At 37.9% G+C, this 23,009-nt stretch overlaps 1 protein-coding gene across 8 annotated transcripts in view; it reads left to right on the top strand.

Annotated features, from left to right (window-relative positions):
- The window catches only part of FRMD3 (FERM domain containing 3), a 146,749-nt gene that overhangs the window by 100,873 nt on the left and 22,867 nt on the right, over positions 1-23,009 (top strand). For all 8 annotated transcript variants that reach the window (XM_064641329.1, XM_064641321.1, XM_064641322.1 and 5 more), the window contains 5 exons: positions 3,108-3,205; positions 4,436-4,559; positions 17,692-17,779; positions 19,467-19,555; positions 21,853-21,916. In XM_064641329.1, coding sequence (XP_064497399.1) covers positions 3,108-3,205; positions 4,436-4,559; positions 17,692-17,779; positions 19,467-19,555; positions 21,853-21,916 — 463 coding nt within the window. The remainder of the gene's footprint in view (positions 1-3,107; positions 3,206-4,435; positions 4,560-17,691; positions 17,780-19,466; positions 19,556-21,852; positions 21,917-23,009) is intronic.

The raw sequence follows: 23,009 nt of genomic DNA, 5'->3' as shown, positions 1-23,009 counted from the left end.
TGGTGACTCCTCCACCTCCCTGCACAGTCCATTCCAATGTCTAATCACCCTTTTTGTGAAGAAATTCTTCCTAATATCCAACTTAAACCTCCATTGGTGCAGCTTGAGATTATGTGCTCTTGTCCTGTCACCAGTTTCCTGGGAGAAGACACTGACTCCAACCTTGCTACAATCTCTTTTTGGGTAGTTGTAAAGAGTGATAAGGTCATCCTTGAGCCTCATTTTCTCCAGGCTAAACAACTCCAGCTTCCTCAGCCGCTATGCAGACACCTTATGCTCCAGACCTCTCACCAGCTTCATTGTCCTTCTCTGCACATGCTCCAGGACCTCAATGTCCTTCCTGAAGTGAGGGGCCCAGAAATGGACACAGTACTTAAGGTGTCGAGTACAGGGGGAGAATCCCTGGTTCTGCTGCCACACTATTCTTGACACAGCCCAGGATGCCACTGGCCTTCTTGTCCACCTAGATACTCTGCTGTCTCATGTTCAACCTTCTTCTCTACATGACACTGTAAAGCATAGAAAATATGTTCTCTTAGTTCTGGTATTACATACTAGAATGTAGTTGTTAGTGTTTAGTTTAATTTCCTAGATTTTGGCAGGAAACTAGTGCTTCTGCAGTGTACTTAATGATATCTTCTGTAGTAGACAGAATGCAAACTTAGTATTCAGAATAATATGCATGAAGAACTCATAAATTCTTCTGGGGGAGAAGGGAACCTAAATCAGAATTACTGGAAACATATTCATTTGCCTCCTGCCACTCTACCTGAGTATGCACAGTAGAATGGGAAAGAGCAGTGAGTCAAAGTCAGACATCACAATGAAATAATAATTTTTGAAGCATTTCTGGATCTCTGGAGGCGACCATATCTGTCATCTGTAAAGGCTGTGGCAACTCTGGGAGAACTATTTGTTATGGGAATAAACTGAATGAAGTGACTTGAACACAAGAAAAACCACTATGTGGCCAAACACAAAGTTTGGCTGTGGAAAAGCTTTCTTGCCTCACTGAACATCTTAAAATAGATAAATTGTCTGTTAAGCAGTTAGCAACATGGTCTATGAGGGCCATGAAGCCTGCATATAAACAAGATATTGCTGACCCTCCATCGGCAGTTGCAGGAAAGGCTTGGCTGACCTGGAGTTGAGTCATCTGTATTGCGAACAGATAATAGATGGAAATGGTAGCTCTTTGTAAATATGTAAGCACTGAAGTATGCATTTACTAGCTTGATGGCAAGCTTGAATACTTAGGGCTGTAAATAGGGCCATAAGGTTGTTCCAGGGCTTTGAAAAAAACAACCATGGTGAAGAACACCAGAAGCACCATAATCAGATCTGATTTTGCAAGTTATTTCTGTAAGTGTATGCAGTGTTAAGAACATGCATAAACCTTACTGAACTCAGGAGTAAGGAGTGCATTTATAGGTCTTTACTGACCTGGACCATAAATTACTATATGAGGATTACAAGGAATGTCTGAAGTTGAGCCAGCCTTTGGCAAAGGTTGCAACAATGGCTTTCAGTCAAGAAAGCATATATCTTCTGCATTTGAAAGAACTCCATAATGTCTTAGTCTTGTTCCAGGCTGCCCTCTTGCCTTGGAGATCTCAGCCTGTCTTCATAGGAGAGGTGCTCCAGCTCTCTAATCAACTTGGTGTCTCTTCTCTGGACTAGTTCCAGCAAGTCCACATCTTTCTTGTGTTGGAAACTGCAGAGCTTACCTCTAGGTAAGGTCTCATCAGAGTAGAGCAGAGGGAAAAAATCACTCTCTCAACCTGCTGGCCATGATCCTTTTGACACAGCCTAGGATACAGTGGGCCTTCTGGGGTGCAAGTGCACACTGCCAGGTCATGTTGAGCTTTTCATCCACCAGCAATGTCAAGTCTTTCTCCTCAGGTCTGCTCTCAGTCCATCTCCACTCAGCCTGTATTTCTGCTTGGATTGCCCTGACACAGATGCAGGATCTTGCACTTGCACTTGTTGACTTTCATGAGGTTTGCACAAGCCCACCTCTGAAGTCTGTCAAGATCCCTCTGGATGGCATTCCTTCCCTGACTGCACCACACAGTTTGAGGTCATCTGCAAACTTTTTGGGGATACACTCAATCCCACTGTCCATGGAGCTGACTAAGATACTAAAAAGTGTCCTTCCCAGTAGCAACTTTACAGCAGTGGAAATTTTCTGCATTTTTTTTATGTAGCTCAAGGGTGGAGAGAACTGACAGCATCAAGGAATGTCCAGAAGGTCTGCAGAAGCCATTGGGTCTGATAGCACCCTCTAGATGGTTGCCTTTGTCTAGTTAAAGCAATGTTTAAATAGTTTATTTTCCCAGTGGGGTGAAGCTGGTGAATGGTGTGGCTGTAACCATCTAGGTGGCTGGGAAAGAAGCTGCGAGTGAGTCACAGAGCTATGAGTTGGTCCATCTCTGGGAGACTGCTCTCCAGGAGAGAAGGCAGAAGAGAAAGTTGTGACCTCACAGCTGTGCCACTCCACTTGCTATTAGAAATAAAGCTGCTCTGTGGGACGAGGCAGAGAACAGGTAGAAGGAGCCTTTTTTCTTCTTATTCCCAGTTCTCCCCAGTAGAAAAACAAGAATACATGCCTGTTGCTCTGCAGGGCTCTAGGAGTTGCTTCTGCCTCAAAACATCATCTGGCATTCTTTGCAGATTAAAAAAAAAAAAAAAAGAAGGGGAAAAAGTCCTCCCCACTGTCATCAGGGTGCTATTTTGTCTACAGCAAGAGACAGATTTTCTTGTGTAAACCTGTATATAATGAAAATAGGGATGCTCAAAACAGCTCACGTTACCATAATTTTTTCACATTACTAATGAGCATCATAAGTTTACATTTTAATTAAAGCACTCTCTATGATATCCCTTAGTGTTTTTTTGTTACTTTTGCTCTCATTATTTCATTGTTATTGAAAAAAAAATTAATTACATCTGTTTTTTCCTTGTATTTGTGCTTTGCCTCTTTTTCCCTCCATTTAAAATAGTAAGAGAGAGGACCAGAATAGTTGCACAGCTGGTCTCACACTGATATGTTAAATCTGTTACAAAAAGATGTGACATTGTCTCTTAATTTTTTAATTATATTTCAGATACCTCTTATATCTACAAATAAAAAGGGACATTTTCCATGGCCGTTTGCTGTGTTCCTTTTCTGATGCTGCCTACTTGGGTGCCTGTATTGTCCAAGGTAAGTACAAGCAGGAGCCTTCTTTAAATACTTCACTCATATGTGTGTTCAATAAAAAGAGCAATGCAAAACTGTTGGGTGAATATAGCTACCAGTAACTTTTGTTGCTTTTTTTTTCAATTGTACTCTTTTCCTGCATTGATATTCACTTAAAATGTTGTAAATAATTCAGCCGCTTAGCCAATGAAAACCAAATTGGAACTTAAAAATTAAACCCCAATAAATTGTGTTAGCATTTAAGTGAAGAAGTATGACATCAATATTAGACTCCACTTATCAACAAACCAAAACTCTGTTCTGAATTCTGAATGTAAATGTAGCCTTTTCCATTTGAACTAAGCAGAGAAAGTGTCATTCAGTGCTCTTTCTTATGGTAAAGAAGACCTGTGTAATCTCTGTCAAAAATAGAACACGTACTTCAAGGAGAAGGAAATTTTGTTTTGTTTTTCCTATCTTTTTTTTTCTCCCTCTCTCTCTCCAGCATTTCCTGAGGACCAAATTCAGGCATATGTGTTGAATTGTATATAGAGAAATAATCAGTTATATGTCTGATTACGGACATCATATGTGTGGAAGTTCCCATTTTTCTGCCCTTATGTGAATTAAGCTCTTAATGCATTACGAGACAGCATATCCAAACCAAAGCTGAGTCTAGACTGTATTAAAGCAGTCTCATTAAGAAAGTTAAAACACCAAATTCCATGTTTGGGTACCTAAGTGACACATCTTTTAGAAGAGGAATCAAATTCTGTGGGGTACCTTAAATAACATTATGGCCTGTGTTTCTCTGCTGGAACAGAATGAGATCAGTTCATACGAGTGAGGATAAATCACGTGGAAAAGAGGTGAATCAAGAGTGCATTGTTTTAGTTCTGCCTACTAACAGAATGATAAATACTCAAAGGGGGAAGTTTGCCTATTCATCTGTTTCACAAAGCATGTTTCTGCTTTGTAAAAACGTTTCAAAGCAATAGTTTTCTATTGCTAATTAACGCAGCAGTTAATAAGGCATGAACTTCACTTGAAACTCATTGACTGAAGTGGCAGTTATAAGGGTTTTGTTGTTTCAGTTAACTGTCACTTCTTTAAAGCAGCATTTCTTGAGAGATGCTGGATTCTTACTGAGCATGGAAGTATCTTGAATTACACTGCATTTACTGACTTCTTTCCCTATTAACTAATATTACAATTGGATTTTTCTGTTTTGTTTTGTATTTTGGATGTGTTTAGCTGAGCTTGGTGATTATGATCCTGATGAACACCCAGAGGACTATATCAGCGACTTTAGGATTTTTCCTAAGCAGTCACAAAAGCTTGAGAAGAAAATAGCTGAAATGCATAAAAATGAATTCAGGTAATTTAAAATGCTGTTTAGTAAAGAGACAGCCAAGAAATACTTTTATCTGTTTCCAAATAGTGTATGTTAACTTAGGAGGGTTTGTTCCATAGATTATAATAGATTCTCTATCAATATGCTGTCTAATATGCTGTATTTGAAAATGTGGTTTCAGCTTTGGGGGTTTTCTTTTCCTCTGCTTTATTAATCATAGCTGAGTGCTGGTAATTTAGATGTCATTTACTTGAAATGTATGTCTGATTATGGGAGCAGTTCACATCATGAGGGCTGCTCTGGTTGATTAGTGGAATAACATCTTTCATTTAGGAATCACACGTCTTTTGGTGTGAAATTTCTGTCTGTAGTGCAATTATAAAATTCTCAGTAGATATTGACCCGATTGAAACTGTAATTAAGTTATTTTATCTGGAGGTTGTTAAAATAGTGGTGAATTGCAAAGAAATGTATTTAAGTAAATTCCTTGTAAGACTAAGGAGGTGAGATCCAGAGCTCTCTGCATGTCTTTTTCTGTCCTAAACTTTTAATACTCTAACAAGGGGGAAAGGAGAAAGATGGATTAGTCTATCTTTTGGTTTCAAAGTTAAATGTGTTTCAGGAGAGAAGTAGCAGTGAGTTGTGCAACTATACCCTCTTCAGGGTTGTTGGCGAATGACAGGCAAAGCAGTCGAGAAGGTAGCTTGCTTGATGCCCTCAGCATTTCGCTTAGTTGAGAATAGTCCTCAGAAAATCTGAAGAGGAATAGGAGGTGCAGAAAATCAAATGAAAGCAAACAATTATTACATTAACTAGAAGGATAGTTTTTTATTGAAAGATTATGAGGTCTTTTGCACTTGTTTAAAACCCCCGTGCTTTGTTTTTATGTTTCAATGCATTTGGAAAAAAAAAGAGAAAAATTCCTGTTCAGAGGAGTTAAAACTTAAAATACTTTTTTTTCAGAATCCTATCAAATATGTTTTTCAAGTGAAGTACAACATTCATGACAATACGTTTGCCAGTAATAATGTGTCTTCTGTTTTTTCCTTCCTGAAACCTACATACTTTCTTTGTGTTTCTTTCGGTAAATGATGTTTAAATGGCATGGTTGTATCTAATATTTTTAGAGCAGTCTAAGACGTGAAAGCCTTTTAAAAAAGGAAACAGAATTTCTTTTACTTTCAGTATTGTTCCATGCAGTGTCTGCAGATTTCCAAAGGATAAATTCAACCTTCATAATACAGTATCTTTCATCAGTTAAGCCAGGGTGCAATTGAAAAGACTTTTATAAATTCAGTCTTTAAAGAACAGGCTAGTCCTTTATTTAAAGTTAGAAGGAGGGAAGGAAGGGTGATAGGCCAAAGCTGGTGGGTTTTATATTTCATGATGCTAGGAGAGATGTCTTTTTCTGTGTTGGTTTTTTTGTTTGTTTGTTTGTTTATGTGTAATTTTGCCCATCCATTATGAACTTAATTAGCTAATTCCTTTGTTATGAATAACTAGACATATTTTTTACCTCATTTTTTAACCCTCTTTCCTGTTGGTGTATTCTGCCTGAACCCATGACAGTAAATGTTACAAGCTTTTGCACAGGTCTCTCTAGGATTCCCCTAGTCCTGAATCCCTCCCATCAATAGTTGCTCAGCATGTGAGGATGTCCCCTGAATTTCTTCAGTAGTCTTGGCAAGGGACACTATTAATTATTGCCTTTTGGAAATCAGATGGTATCAGGCTGACTTCTTTTGCTTGTGGGTCTGCTGGTTCCTACAAAAAATTGAGGCATAACTATAATTTATAGCAGGACTTTCTCCATATACCCCACTTACATGTATATGTTCCTTAATTCTCTTTCTATTCTATGTTTTACCAATTTATGTGGTACGAATTTTAGGCTCAGTGGCTTGTAGCTCTTTGCAGCTCTCAGGAACTGTCATCTTTATTTTCTGTTTTCTTTTGCTTGTGTCAGTACCTCCTATGCCTTACCTATTTGCCAGATTTCAGAGAACAAAGACAGTTTCAGAGTTATCTGGATAGCTACTACTTGGCAATTTCCCCCTGTAGCTCTGTCTTCCCCAAATTGATCATCCTCTTATGTTTTTTATATCAGACACTCACTAGTCACATAGAAGTTTTACATTTTCCAGATATTTAATTCCATGGATCTCTATTCTAGGAGTACAAATTAATAAAATATATCTGCCACATAATGAACTATATATAGACAGGTCCAGTGTTAGATTATAAGATTTACATATCTAGCTGGCATCAAGCAAAGAAACACTGAGTTTGCCACCTTCTGTGTGGCACTGATTTACACATCTCTTTCGCTGCATTCAGCGGGTTGAATTATCTGATAAAAATTAATATTGTGCTGCTCAATGACTATTTTTAAAAGTGCTGCAAGAGGTTCCTGGCCTTTTTTAAACAAGATACTCAAATGATGTGTTAGCTGAGAGCTAAAATATGAGAAGAACAGGTGAGATTAGAGCCCTTCTATTCTAGCTGCCATTCGGCTACCTTCATAATAGTTACCTCTGAGCTTCAGCACTGTGAGTCTGATTCTTTGGTTTTTTTCACATGCGTAAACAAACAAATAGTATGACATCTCTTATGTGCAACAGATTCCCATATAACTAAAGCCATATGGCTTGAAAGAGGTAATTTCTTCACTGAATCCTGTCTCAGCATCCTTAAGGCCTGTCGACTGGTCACATATTTTCTTCTGCCCTACAGCATGATGGAATAATTTGGCTTTAGAAAGGAACAAGAAGATCATGAGGGAGTGTTTGGGAAGCAGCAGTAGAATACTGTGACAGCTTCCAGTGACCTAGTGACTCATTAGGTGTCATTTAGAGCCCTTTTTTTTTTAATTCCTGAAAGCAAATGTATGACATGATGCCCCTATTATCCTTTGTGGCTGTGAGAACATCACTGCATTTTAGCAAAATATTACCTTTTATGTGACTTTCTACTGCACCTAATTGCAAAAACATAAATGCGACAGACAGAAATGCATAGCAGGTTTATTGAGTTGTGATTGTCTTGTGACTTTTAATTAATTATTCTTCCCTCATTAAGAAAGGGAGAGGTACAGAAATAAAACAAAAGACAAAAATACCTTGTTATGAACTTGATATCAAGCTTCCACAGGCCAGACACCTGAATATACCGAGATTTCCTAAGGGAAAATGGACATAAGTCCCTATCAAGGGAATTTATATTTGTAGGAATAATGTTTTGGTGTGGTTTGGGTGGGGTTTTTTCACCTGTTGTTTTGGGTTTTTGCTTGGGTTTTTGTTTGTTTGTTTGTTTTTGGTTTTTTGGAAGAAAGTGGTTGAAAATCAAGCTTTTTTTTTTTTTTATCCCACCTGAAAACTAGTGTGGTGGGGGGAAAAAAGTTTTCCCTCTGAAGTTATAAAATGGTAAACCCCCAGGGGGTGATTACCCTTGAGGCTGAACCAATGAGCGCTCTTGCAAAATATAAACAGACCAGAAAAGAAGAGTTGTTGTTGTAGTAGGTGTTGTTGGAGAGAGTGGCCATGTTGTAAAGCCATGAGGAGAAGGGGCAGAAGGCCCTCTGGGGGGCCACGGTTCCCCAGTCCCCGGGTGTGGGTCATAGAAACTTGGAAACTGTGTTAAACTGGACTGAGGTCTGTGACTGAGAAGCTGGAAGTTTCTCCACTGTAAGCAACAGCAGGAGCAGCGACAGAAGCAGCAGTGTATGGAGGGCAGAGAGCCAAGAGATAAGAGAGAAGCAGCAGAGACAGCATGCAGCCAAGGAAGACACAGAGTTGTCTGAGAGAGAGAGCCAGCAGCAGAGAGAGAAGTAAGCTCTACAGAGAGAGAGAGAGTTTGGGTAAGAACTGAAACAAACTCCCCAAACCCCTCTGAGACCTCCAGATGAGGAGGAGGATGATGGACTCTTACTTGAAAACAGTCTTAGAGTGCTACAGCACTGAAAAGAGAGGAGCTGAGAAGCTCGGGGCTTCTCGGAGCTGGACCGGGACGGCCAAAGGAATGCAGAGGAGGGCTTCACGCCCCGCTGCTGATAAACTAAGCTAGCAGCCTGAGATCAGAGCCCAAGAGCTCTGTGAGGGAATTTGAATCCCCTGAAGATAAGGACCATCACGAAGGCTTCTGCACTTCGTTGATATGACGTGGTGAAGTGACCTTTGTCCTGGTAAATGCAGCCCATGGAATAAAAAGACCCTCGCTTGGAGTCGAAGGGCCGAGAGGGGCTTGGAGACCCCCCCCTTGTGTGTATTGGCAGAGATCCAGCTGCAGCTGCTGCATGGAAGAGAGAGAGATAGTCTGCTGCCCTAGAGACACTGCTGCTCTGAGAGTGGAAAGGATCTCTTCCTTCTTCCCTCCTGGACTTTTATTTGGAGAGAGAAGAGATTTGATCCATTGTAGATACTGTTTTATCATGGTAGAGATAGTTGAGATTGTGTGTGTAATGTATTATAATATTCATTTGTACAGTCATTGTAATATAATCCTTTCCCCCCATTTTGAGTCTCATTTGTTGTCTGGAAAACCCATCTCACACTGGGCTGAGATGTGGGAGGGGGGCTTGGACTCAGGAGTTGAATTTTGGGGCTCTCAAACCATGACAACTAGCAATCCATTTTTACTTATTTCTGATATGAAATATTACACCATGTAATTTATATATGAAAATGTTATGTAAAACATCATTAACGTATTTGAAAGACCCATGCAAACATTAACTTTGTCAAGTAAATTATAGAGGTGCATGACCTATTCAATTTCCTGTTTCCCATGTTTCCCATATGTCATAAGTTATTTATTATGCCCTGGGATGGCCAATGCGGATACAGTCTCAAGATGTCAGAATGCTACTGAATTGTCTGTTGTCTCCACTGTGTATATTGAATGTTCCAGCTTTTGCAAAAGCCATGCGTGAAAGAACACCTTGTGGGAGAAGAAAAGGTTTCCTCTGAGGCTGCAAAATCACTGCCATATTCTGACAGTAACTATCACAAAAGCAATTTAAAATTTTAAGCCAAAGGGAGTATTTTCTTGAAACCAGAGTAGGAAATTAATGCTTGAGTTTGATCAAAGCTAAATGAAAAGTGGTGTTTAAATTGGACTTGACAGGTATATAACATTTTTATCCTTTGCTGCATCATCTACATTGTAACTTCTCAGTGAGGATTTAACCACTTTTAACTTTCCTCTGCTTCTTTGACTCCTACTGTATTCCCCTTGCCATACCATCAGTTACCATGTGTGCTCTGACTCTGGTTGCAGCAGGAGTACAGGATATCCCGGTTTCCACTGATCCAGCTTTCTCCTGCAGACATGGATCTGTCAATGAAACCACTGGCAAGCATAACTCCAATGCTACTATCAGAGTGCAATCTGGGAGGCTGTCCTAGAAGACGTGGCAGCAGTTGCTGAAAAGTGCTTTTCTTTGTGCATGTTAATATTGTTTCATTCAAGATTAAATCAACTTCTTGCATGGTGTTCAATACATTTTTGCTAAATGTACAGTGCTAAAACTAAATTCACATTTAGCAAGTCCAGAATGAGGTGGATTTGGTATTCCATTTAAGTGCTTCTTGCAATTAAAACTATATATTATCTAGTTTTATGCATTTAATGCTGGCAGCACAATTATCTATGCTTTATATTTATCTCCTTGTACTATCCTAATCACACTGGCATTTAACAGCCTGCTATACATGAAGGGAATCCTATTGGAAGGCTGCTCCAAAACTTGCAAGTCATATTACAGGAGACAGAAGCCACTTGCTGGGGACTGAGGATATGTTGAGGTTTACATGGAGGTGAGGGACACATCTGGAAAGAGGCAGGATTTGGACTGCTGCAGGGATAGGTGAGTTCCAGGCCTAAGAAGCCAAAGTCTTTGTAGTTCCTAGCTATATAAAGTATACTGAGGATCTTGGAGAACTGAGGGGGACAATGATATGTAGTGGGAGTTCTCAGGCAGGCAGTGGTGATAGCTGCTCAGGGCCTCACTTACATTATAGCCCTGACTGCACTGAATGCTCTCTTCATTTCAGCTTTGATAGCCAATGCTGCCTCACTTACAGTCTTGCAGCATAGGCATTTAGATTTACCTATCAGGCCATATGTTGGCACGTCACTGCAACTTTGAAAATAACTAATTCTCTCTAAGTTAGCAATCTGGTATTAAAATGCCATTGTGTGCTGTAATGGGAGAATAATTTTTTGTTTCTAATTCTGCCACATTTTCCTGGTGTTTTCTTTCTTTCACTCCATAGTTCATATCAGTTGTAATTTGGATGAATTAGAGACATAGTTGGAATCTAGTCACCTAGTCCTTTTCCTGAAGGATTCTGTATGTGCTGCTTTCCTCAAAGCTTTGTTCTCCTGAACCATATTTTTCTGATAGAAGTGTGCTTAAAACGAATTCAAATCAAGGAACTATTCTTGTAATTCTGGATGCTCTAACTAGAAAATAGTAAGTGAGAGGTTGTTTTGACATGAAATAATAAGTGAGGTGCTGGATTGGTGTTTGCATGGCACAGAGAATACTTCCAGAAGCTTTATGGTGAGGAACAGCTTTGCATGAGCAGGAATTTAATGGAAGATGCAGTTGTAGTGGTAATCTAGAGAAAGCAACTTCACAGGCAAAAGAGTTGTCTTTTCCCTCCTCTTTTGAAAAACTGAAAAGATACATTGATACATAGGATTTTTTTAAATGGAATTCCAAGAACTATTCAGTAGAAAGGACGATCTACTAGAACTGAAAAAGGCAGCAATTTTTTTGCAAGGTTAATAATTTTTTAGCTTTAGTGAAGATTTATTTTTTGTGTGTACATGTGACTTTTTTTTTTTTTACCTTTTTTTCCCTGCCAAGAGTGGTCATAATCATGATCTACAGATATGTTTGTTTTTACCACACTAGTTGTTGCCTGTCTAATGGTGTGGTTTGGATTCAGGTTCTGCACACTTAGTGTGCTGTTATCTTCGGATATCTGTGTGAAATTCTACAGTGTAGGGATTTCTTTAGCAGCTGAAAGGACCTATTTCCTCTGCCCCCTCTGCCTTCTATGGACGGCAAGAGTTCAGGAACAACGCACAGATGATCAATATGATCAAACAATGTCCAATTTATTATTTAAATTAGTTAGCTTTTATACAGTCAGCTTTTTCCCGGTATGTGATTACAACAAAGTGATTGGATAGCTCAGTCTGTGCCCGTGTTTCATGGCTTTAGCTCATTGGTCCCGATGCTCTGTTCACGCATCCTGACGTCATTCGTGCCACCCAAAGTCCCTCCTATTGATCCACCTTTAGGGACTTTCCTGGGACTTTCCAGTTTTCTCTTTATCTCCAGTTTCCCACAACTTTCAACTATAAACATACAGTTTTCACACAACTTGCAAGTATAAACACAGGGAGTTTCACACAGTTTGCAACTATAAACTATTCTTTTAATAACCTCCAAAGTTATGTCAAGTGAGGCCTACTGCTCCTCAGAACTGACAATATGGATTGTTCACAAAGTGTCCATTTTCCTGCAAATACTCTACAGCCTTCCCTCCCTCTTTATTTGGGGAAGGCTTTACGGGCTAGGTGTGTCTGGACCAGAAATTTTAATCACCATGATAAATCCAGAAAGCTTAGTAGATTTCTCTGTATCATGGGAATAGATTCTAAATTAACAATAGGTAAATTAAAACTGCATCTGTTCTGTAAACGTATTCTATCTTTGAATAAGCTTAAAGCTGTCTCTATGTCACTGCATCAATTTATAGAGTAGAGTTGAAATACAAATATCTGAACTCAGACTTCAGAGATACCATCTCATTTTGATCTCTGAAGGCAGAAGGGTAATTTGAAATGTTCTGGTAGAAGGAATTACGTAAGTGGCACATATAATTATGGCATACATAGTGTAAAATTAAAGCCATAAGCATTTAATAAACTCCATAAAAGAGTTTGGTTATTGTTTTAAAGTGATTTATTTGGGTTTTACTTGGTTTATATCTGTGTGAGAGAAAAAAAATGCAGTAAAAATAAAATTGGTATTTAATTGTTCCGCAGCTTTTTAGGTTTAGTATATTCCAGCAACATTTCAGCAGTTCATTTTCTTGCTAGATGGACATGGGTTTTTTCCCATTTAAAGGCTTTCTTCCCCTTCATGCCAGGCCAGGCAGTTCTTGGGGAAAAGCACTGCTGCTTGGGCAATGTGCTGAGTCTGACCTTGCTATTCTGATGACCTGAGCCACAGCCTACAATGCCATTTCATTTACCAGTGTCTTCATTTAGTGCTTTTCTTTGAAAATATCACCACTGTTGTGCTATTGTTTCCACTACAACTAATAAACATAGTGCTTTTGTTTCAATACCATATAGTCTTCCTTAGCACCATTATTGTGACTAAAAACATTCGCAAACAGGCTTTATTTAAAAACATCTCCACTATGTGCCAAAATCTTCTGAGCTTAAAGTAAAAACTGCCCAAGACTTCTAGCACTATAATTTTATAGCTATTGGAGTCTCAATCACATGTAAAAAGATTTGAAGAAACAACAACAAAACCTCATTAACGTAGTAAGCAGTGCTGTGATCATTGTACAGCTTTATGCAGAGTTCTGTCTCTGTTTTAGGTTAAAAGGAAACCCGGATAACCCTGTTCTGCTGAGGGATGTGCTGTACAAGATCTGGGATATAACAAGGGGAATATTTAATGGATGGACATCTGTCTTGAAATTGTCACTGTGGTCTCTCCTGAGACTGCAGTAAAATATGTCCACAGTTGAAGGGCAGGGCAAAAAGTGGTTGATGGACACTGAGCCTATGTTATTTAAAATGTTATGGCTGGTTTCTCCTTTTTTCATGGAGGTAAATATGTAATATTTCTAGAGGCTAGATTGTTATGTATGTATTTATTTATTTTTTCAATTTATTACATTGGAACACCTTACAAACCATACATGCCCAGAAATAAAACATATATGGAACATAGTCTACTAAGTATTGCTGTTGTGTTCTGCTGCAAGTACCTTTGCTTGATATAGAGATGAGACAAATGGGTGGACAATAATTGTTATTACTACTAGTATGTTAATAGTAGTATCTCATCGCACTTTGTAAGTTAGTAAGAGAATCAGAGAATCAGAGAAGACAAATGAAGTGACCTTACTAATGTCATTCAGGAAGCAGGAAACCAAGAATAGCATTAAAAATGTTTTTTCTTTGCTGTTATTGCTATATGGTCTTCTTTATTAAAAGGAATTAATGCTCAATCCTGTGTTGTCTTATCCATAACTTTCACTGAGTTTCATGACTAGAATAAACGTGTGAAGGGGAGAAACTTCTGGAGTGAATTGGTATTGGCAGCGAGCAAAACAAGCAAACCCTTGCTGTGACACACCCTGTTGAACTTTCTTGTGTTTGAAGTGCTTCAGAGTTGGGGACCCTGTGGGGAATAAACAGAGCTTTTACATCCTCTAGTGTGTACTTCTCATGAGCCTGAAGTTAAAAACAGAGTGTGTTGCAGACTTCTCACTCCTCTAATGAAGTATTTGTTTCATTCAATTTTATCTGGGACATTGATTCCTGGGTTGAATCATAACTTTGTAGCTAATAATTGTGGAGCTCTAAATTCACAAGTAATCCACATTTACTGTATGTATCGTATGCAGAAACTTTTCTTGGTAGTGGTTTTTTTTAGTGGTCCTGTTCAAACCTTTGCCATGGCAAGGACCAGCACTAGAAATACAGACACCAACTTTAAAGAACAAGTGTATAAATTTACTATAGTGCAAAGCAGCAAAGAATTACAAAAGAAGCAGTGAATTATAAAAGGATAAACTTATCAATGCACCTAATCATTACTATAGAGAGTGTCTCTGGTGATTAAGAAAGATACATCACCAGTTACCCCATTTAATACATTACCATAATCAGCATGCAGACCTGCACATCAATTTGGGAGTCCTCATTACAGTGAAAGGTTGGAGAACCACTCCCAGTAACTGGGAAATCTTACACAGTGTGTCCACTCACAGGTGAGGCTTCCATCTTTGCTGTGAGAGGGTCCAGCTTTTATACTGGTAAACAAACAAGCTTACATCACTTATTTGGTGCAGAAAATATCTAGCTTTCTTCTCTCCTAGGTTTTCCCCCAAAGCCTGGCCAGGGCTCAGAGGAAAATCAAGGGAGTTAGTTTGGACCAACTACTTTTGAGTGGGGCCAATTGCCTACCTCCATGGCCTGGACTAGTCTCTAAACACGGGATGATGGATACATTCATAGCAAATACAAATCTTTACTAATTAAGTGGATACCAATATACCTTACTAACAAGCATACATGTTTACACAGGCATAGTATTATGGATGTTACTAAGGATTATATAGAATTTTGGCTAATAAGCAGATACATGACTAAATATAACATTAGGTTGGAAGGTCCATCTAGAGGCCAACTCTGGCTCATGGCCTGTTGTTCAGGCCTCAGCACTTCACCGTGCTGCAGCCAGGTGTGGTAGTGGCTGCAACATGTAGAAAGGTAATATATCTTCTACTTAATGTTGAATATATACTGAAAAATAAATTAAGAGGAGTAAATGCACTGACAGAGAGACATGACTTTCCTGAGAGAACTGAGTTACAAACCAGCAAAGATGCATTGCATAAATATTTCCTGGTTTTCCACTGTAAGAGGCAATAATTGAAACACATATATTAAGAAACTCTATAAATTCCTGTGTAAGGATGTTTGCTACATGTAGAAAGCTTAAAGGTTTTTAAACAAAGCAAATCAAAGCCCTATCTAATGTTTGATCAGTGACTGGTAAAAAAATATTGACTTTTCTTTGCTGATAGGATTTGCTACAGTTATATTTTTATTTAGTAAGAAAATTTTCATTACTAAGTTACAGACGAAAAGTGTATTATCAAGACTTAAATATTAACCCTTTGAGAAGAGATGAATGAGTAATTTTCATTTGATATTGCTCTTGACTCTTGTGTTTTGTGATGTTCTTTTAAGGCTTTGCACTGTTGCCATTTGATTAGCCTGTAATCCGATAAGATCAAATTTGTCCATGTTTTCTGCATTTTTTTTCCAAGTGCCACATCTTATTCCACTTGATATGCACAAAACCGGCATAGTTTCAGAGGCTATGGGTGGGGAGAGCTTGCTAATTTTTTTTAATGTGTCTCTGCAATATTTTTCCCCATTTCAATATGCCAAACCCCCAAACCACATTGTTACAAATTACTTGTCACTTTTTGGTGCATTCAAACCAGAAGATTGACTACTTTCCTTTGTAGCAGCAAAGGTAGCTGGATAAAAGATGCATTTTATAATCTTACATTTTTGTAAGGCTCAATATCCAACAAGCAATCAAACCATCTATTTGTTTGGCTTTTCACTATGCAACTTAAGTATTCAAGGTAATTTAGGTCTAATTAGTCAATTAGTTCTGTCAGGTGCAGTTGAATTGTACATGAAACAAATTTATTGCCTTTTTAAGGGTCATTTATGGTCTTAGAGTTGTGATTAAACACAAGGTTGTGACTTATTAATATTGAAAATGGAGAAAAAGTTCAGTGGAGCTACCAAGAAGTTGACTGGGAAAAATAAGCATTTTTCTTTTGCTTGCTGCTTTCATGCTGCTTTTTCATTAAGCATTTAACAGTGTAAATATCTATTTGTAATTCTTGATGTTCCACTTGATACATATTCTTCTCCATTGGAAAGAGGTGAGGAAGAGACCAAAAAAAAGAGAAAGAAAGCCACATCTCTAATATCATGGGGTATTTTCTTTGGTTTTGTGTGGTTTTTTTTTCAAAAGCAAAATATCCACAAAAATGTGGCCTGAAATAAAATGAAGGTTGTGTAATATTGAGAGAGATCCAAAATAAACACAGAAGAAGCCCAAGAAATATCATGGGATTGAGTGGGATATGACGAACAGTGAAAATTAGCAGTAGTTAAAACTTTGTAACACAAAAGGTTATTACATTGCCACAGGGTGTCATCCTATTAGGTTCAAAATAGGATTTGATATCCATGAGTGTGCTAGGTGTTGTCTTAGTTGTTAAACTGAACTTTGGGCTAGATACAGAATATCTTATGTCAGTGCTTGCTGATTTCCAGCTACCGGGGAATAACAGACTTACAGGGAATTTATGCTACACCAACACATAGTGCAGTTTTAAATGTCAGTTCCCATGTGCCATTGATCATAGTGTGAGGCTGGACTCTAAAATGCAAGCATAAGATAAAGCATGACTATGTTCCTTGAAAATTTGTTTACTGTGGATTTTTTTTTCTTTAGTTGCTGTTGTTTTTTTTTTTTTATAATTTGCATGAGATTTATGAGGCCTGGCTTTCTAAATGTCTAGGTACTGTTCATTGTCATAAAACCATTTTATGTATCAGAATCAGGTACTCTAGTTATGCAGATACATAAAGGAAATAATAATTGAAACAGTTGGCTTTCAAACAGGCATTTTAAATCTGTATTAGAGCTTATTGTAATGGCAGGAGTTAGCAAAAGTCTAATAACAAAACTTACTCTAGAAGACTCTAAAAGACTCTAGAAGACTCAGGTCTTGCATGCCATGTTTCAGTCTTTAGCATATGTTCATTGTTGATTATAGACACCCTAAAAATAGGGGTGTATAAATGGAAATGCTGACAGATTCTGATGTTGGTAGCAGGCACTGCTATAATTAGGCATGCATCTAAGTAGACAGTGTAATATGATTGTCATGCTTATACCCTGCGCTGAAGGAATGTGTATTAATCTGCACAATCCTTTTAAACAAGTTGAGGAGCAAGAGTTTGTGGAAAAAAGATGCTGAGATTTATTTAATATTCAGGCTGACGTGATTGTATATGAAAAGAAAAGAAATATTGGACAATTCTGGCTAACTGTTGTTATCTCAAGATTGAGAAAAAACTTCAGGATTTACCTGAAAACATCAGGCACTGTATAATTCAGAAGAAGAAAACATATGTAAAGTTTTCTATCTTTTTATTATAAACAAAACATGGTTGAAATAGTTTGAATGTCAGTAAAAACTTTCCTCTGTTTTTAGGCTTTAAACTCTACAGTCAAAAAGTCTTTTTCTCCTATTTTCTTTTTACTGTAAAACTGCTATTTCTTTTGTAATTTCAGAGGTCAGAGCCCAGCTATTGCTGAATTCAACTTGCTCCTGAAAGCATATTCTTTGGAAACTTACGGTGTTGATCCGCATCCGTGCAAGGTAACAGTCTTTTTACTAACATTTAATGAAGTGTCTTTTTACTAATATTTACTTAAAACCCATTAATGAAATTGATTTAGCTCTGGTTTTTTATCCATGCACAAATAATGAGTAATTTATTAAAGAACCTGCCCTAGAACTCTATATTATGCCTAAGACTTGGAAGAACACTGACAGCTTGACATTACTGCATCAGTCAAAGGAAAGTTTTCTCCAGAGGAAACAGAACATCATAGGAGAATCTAATAGAATGTCATGACATTAAGCTTTGATTATACTTCATAATTTCTTTGCATTTAATGCAAAGGTCTCTTTTAAGCACTCTAGGTGTGAAATACTTTTTGTTTGCCAGGATTTTCAGGATTCAGCATTATTCTGTCCAGAAGGTGCAAAAAATTGATAATCCTTGGCAGATCAGTTTTTCAAACATCATCAAAATATGAAAATCTTAACGAAGAACAACAAACCAGACGTACAGAGGAGAGAACCCACTTCCTATTCCCACCCCCCACTTTGCTATTTTGTGATCCTCTATAAGAAGGTGATTTTAATTAACAGTTCTGATTATCCTTTATACCTGCATTTTTAATTATGTGATTGTATCGGCATAATCTGCAGTGTTTATTTTTAGTATTAATTGCTTTTGTTTTAACTGCTGCTTTTACTTTGGCTTGTATATTATCTCATCTGTTGGAACAGCAACACTATTCAGTTACATGTGCTGGTGGTTAGCGCCCTTAAGCAGTCAGCTCTAACACAAAGCTGGATAAGATATTGTATATACTTTGTCAGGAATGGTGCTCCTGTGTGAAAGATGGGCTGCTTCAGAGCTCAGTGAAGGCAATGACAGTCAATTTTAGTTTGAAACTATACTGGAGATTTTCAAAGGACATCCCAGACTTAGGTTGGTACTTAGCACAGGGACAAAACTGGTTCAGAATTTCCTCTTTACTGTGTAGCAGGGCTTTTAGTGTGGGGACAATCAGAAGTTTTGTGACCCATGCTTAAGGCAAATTTGTCTGTCTTCTGGCAGCAAACTACAAAGCAAGGTTCTTTGCTGGCTCCTTACGATGTGTTCTTTCTGGTGCTGTGGCTGCTACTCCAGAACCACCCCTGTTTCAGTTCCCCTTTATTTTGTTGGTGGAACATCAAGCACAATAAACTTGACTATCTTTAGTAAGATGAGGGTATGTAATTTGGGATGGACAGGAAATCCAATGGATACAAAACTCACCCGAATCATTAATCAAAAAGGATGAGCCAGAACCTTTATTGTAGAGTTAAAATTTTAAAATGGTCTCTTCTATTTGAAAGACAAGTATCACCATATCTTCTTGTTTGTACTCAAGAATACTTGAGAATACTCAAGAATACTTGAGCACAAACCAGAAGCTTATAGTAGTAAATGCTGTCTGTCAGCAGTACTTTCAGCACAACATCTTGCAGAGGAACAATGTATTCTGAAATCTTAAAAAATATCAGTGTTGAAGCAGATACAAATCCCTGGCTCATAGTTAGTCAGCACATTAAGAATTGGACATAAACAGAAGTATATTTTCAATAAAATTAGTAAATATACCTCAGGAGTCCCTGTTATCAGCTACAGGTAGATAGGAGCGATTTGCGGTCTCAGTAAGAAATACCTCACTGGATGAAGGAAAAATTATGTTTCCTTTTCTCTCTCAAGGACTCAGTTGGGACAACCACATTTCTAGGATTCACAGCTGCAGGATTTGTAGTTTTCCAGGGGAATAAAAGAATTCATTTGTTAAAATGGTAAGTACACAAAGTAAATGTATCTTAATAAGAAGAAGTATTTTCTCCTGTGTCTTTTCTTCTTCCTACTATCTTCACCTGCATGTGTTGTCTTTAAGGAGGACTATGTGAATATTCCTTCTCTTGCCCTATCATATTTCTGCTTCAAAGGATTTTAGATAAAAACAATAATAGTAACAACAACAACTTTGGTCTCATTCATCCTCCAGTAAAAATTATTCCACCACGGGGTGCATTAGTCAAAATAATACATGAATGTTAAAATTGAGTAAGTTGATTTTTCAGCTATGCTGTAAGTCACCAATGAGGCTTCTTGGTAGAGATGTCTGGAATAGTTAACAAGAGTTCACCTTAACCCTTATTTGACTCTTGTAAAAATATTGCTATTTCCTCTTTTCCTTAACCTCAATTTGAAAACTACAAAAGAACTTACTCAGTAAGCAGAGGAGGAGGTGAGAATGCCTTCAAGTTTCTTTTTTTCTTTTAGTCTCTTTTTTTTTCAAGAAGTGGGCACTTATGCAATTGTCCTTGGTTTGTCTGGTTTTGCTTTTGTTTTGTGCTTCTATAAAACATAATTGGTTAGCATCAGCCAGCCACATTTGAGGGAGAAGTAAAACAGCTCCTGGAGGTGATGTAAATGCAGCTGGCCATGCTCTCAGAAGTGTGGTGCAGAGCGAGCAGTCATGCTTAGTTGTTGATAAATCTCTTTTTAGCCTGCTGTTACACAGATGCCAACAGCAGTTACTTAGGTATGGGTGTTCCATCTCAGAGCTTTCAGCCTGTCTTGTGGTATCAAGATGGGCAGAAGGTGAAAAAGTGCTGAGGTAGTTTTTAAAGTAGAGCTGGACTTTTTACTGCATATCTGTAGAAACCTCCCTGATAGTTGAATAACCTGAAATCTTCGAAGGTGTAAAGTCAGTGTAGTCCTGTCTGTACAATTCAGTTGTAGATCCCTGTGGATCTCTGGGGACGTGCCTGTCAAATGCCAACCACTTGCAATCCTGGATTTATGCTGTAGTTTCCCTGGGGTTAATTACAGGTAGCCCTGATCACAGTACTTCAGTGGTTTGTGCTTTTGGCATAAAGATGATTTTACTGTGGTGCACAGAGGAGAGAATAGCCCTTGCCGAGCATTTGTCCACCATGCTATGGGAAAGTAATTTCGCAGCACTTAGTTTTCCAGGTTATTTAAGGACAACATATCCTCCTGGAGATCTGGGTATATTTATTTTGTCCATTGACATGTAAACCAGATACAAATGAAATCGCAATAGAGGAAAAGCCATTAAGCTATCTCAGTGTTACACTAGAGTTTGGAGTTGTGTGGTGAGGTTTATCTGATCGTCATGTACTGCTTCTTTTATTTCTAAGTTGTAGAAGTGAGTACTAGTAACTTTAACTAGTGTTAGCTGAAATTTGCATTACACTGTAAAAATCCAATTTCATATTTGAGATTTCATTTTCAATGTAATTTACATTATTTACATTTTCAGTGTAATATAAGCTGGGATGTTTTTTGTTGTTGTTTATGTTAAGCAAAACGCTTGCTATAGTTTCAGGGATAGCATTGTCCTTGCCTCCAGAATTATTCCCATTTCATCTGACATCCAAAACCTTTAGAGAAGTTTATGAAAAAGCCCCACTATCTCTCATTTCAGCTCTGTTAATGACGAAATTTCCATTGTAATTTAAGCAGAGGCATTGCATTGCCTTTTTATGGTGCTCTGCTATTCCATATGTAGACTGAGCTTTCAACCTTGGTTAAATCAAATTTTAGCATAAGTTTTCAACTCATCAGGCCCCTGTAGTAAGTTCTGTCAAACATTTTCTTTTTCTTCCTATTGTGTTCTGTAATAAGTAGTCATTTACTAAGATGTGTGATATGAAACCTCAAATAAATAAGTATAAATAAGTATAGAGAAAAAAGTATTATCTTTCCCTCAATTTAATTACAATAGACATTTTAAGATTTTAAGAGGATTCACAAACTGTGTCATAAATAGAGTGTAAATGTAATTTTCTGTCTACCTTTAATTTCCTCTTCACTTTCCAGCAGCCAAAGTTAATTCTTTGAATGTGCATAGGCATATAAAAGAAATACTGTGGGCTTATGTCCTCTAAAGAAAATTTGAATATTAGATACTTCAATGCTAAAAGTTGTAAGATTTCTGTAGAGGCCCTTTGTCATTTGACGACGTGCTTGACTTTGGGAATCAGGGAAACTTGCATGCGAGTTGCATTTCTTACTAGTAGAACTATCTGTTTTTCCTGTACTTAAATATTTTTTCTCTTTTTAGGTGTGATGTCTATAAACTAAAATTTGAAGGGAAGACTTTTTATGTGTTTGGAGCTCAGAAAGAGGTTAAGTTTAATATTTTTTCAAAACTTCTCTATTTGATTAAGATCCGCTAAGACATAACATAATTTTTAAACTAAACCAACTTCTAAACAATCAATAATTGTACTTCATATTGTAGCTAACATATAGAATATGAATGAATGTTAAATTGCTGTTATCAAAAGAATGTCTAATTTGCAAAGGGTTGAAACATTTTTCACTTAACATTCATGCCATGCTATGTTGATTGTTCATGGTTTTGGTCATCTTTGGAGTCAAAGATTTAATTCATTTAAGATGCTGTACTCATCCACTTTGAAGTACAGAAGACAACTGTATATGATTGAAAATTCAAGTGAGCATTTGTGCTGGTTTAAAGGTAAACCAGCAGGGGAAATGAACTCAACTCAAAAGAGAGATTATAAGTCAGAATAACAATTTAATAAAATAATACAATAAGTATGATTATACAGACAAACAATTGGTTTTAACCCACAAAACCGAAATGTATAACCCAGCACCCTGGGGCATGAACAGAGTGGTGTTCTTTGGGCCCCCTGAGTCCAAAGGAAAAGGAGAGGGGAAAACCTGTTGCAGTCTGGTTGAAAAGTGGTGGTTGCAGTCCAGTCGAGAGTGTTGGTCTGGGGTCTGGTTGAGAGTGATGGTCTGCAGTCTGGTTGAGAGCAGTGGTCTGGAGTCTTCCTCTGGATCCCACGAGTGGTTAAAAAAGTCCCAAGACTCCAAGATTATATATCCTCCAGTTCAGGCAGGGATGCTCAGTACCTCCCTCAGAGTGGGGGGTTCCTTAATGGGTGTGAGGAGAAAAGCAACATCCTATCTCGCAGGCCTCTTAACACCCAGTTTATAGCCTGAGGAGTCAGGCTCTATGTGCAGATAGTGTAAATGGTTCACTGATAACAGTTTCTGGGAAATGGCATGGAAGGCTATAGAATACACAGTTTTGGGTTACACCCATACAATGATGAACTGGTCAGTCAGGCTCTATGGGCAGATGGTGTAAGGTTTTGGGTTACACCCATCCAGTGATTAACTGGTCCCAGTTGTTCTAACTAGGACAGCATTGACACCTGGATCAATTTGCGTTATTTTTGGATA

Source organism: Pseudopipra pipra, chromosome Z (assembly GCF_036250125.1).
Source record: "Pseudopipra pipra isolate bDixPip1 chromosome Z, bDixPip1.hap1, whole genome shotgun sequence".
Taxonomy (NCBI): domain Eukaryota; kingdom Metazoa; phylum Chordata; class Aves; order Passeriformes; family Pipridae; genus Pseudopipra; species Pseudopipra pipra.
Note: the sequence above shows the minus strand (reverse complement) of the source record. Positions and strands in the feature narration are given on the sequence as shown.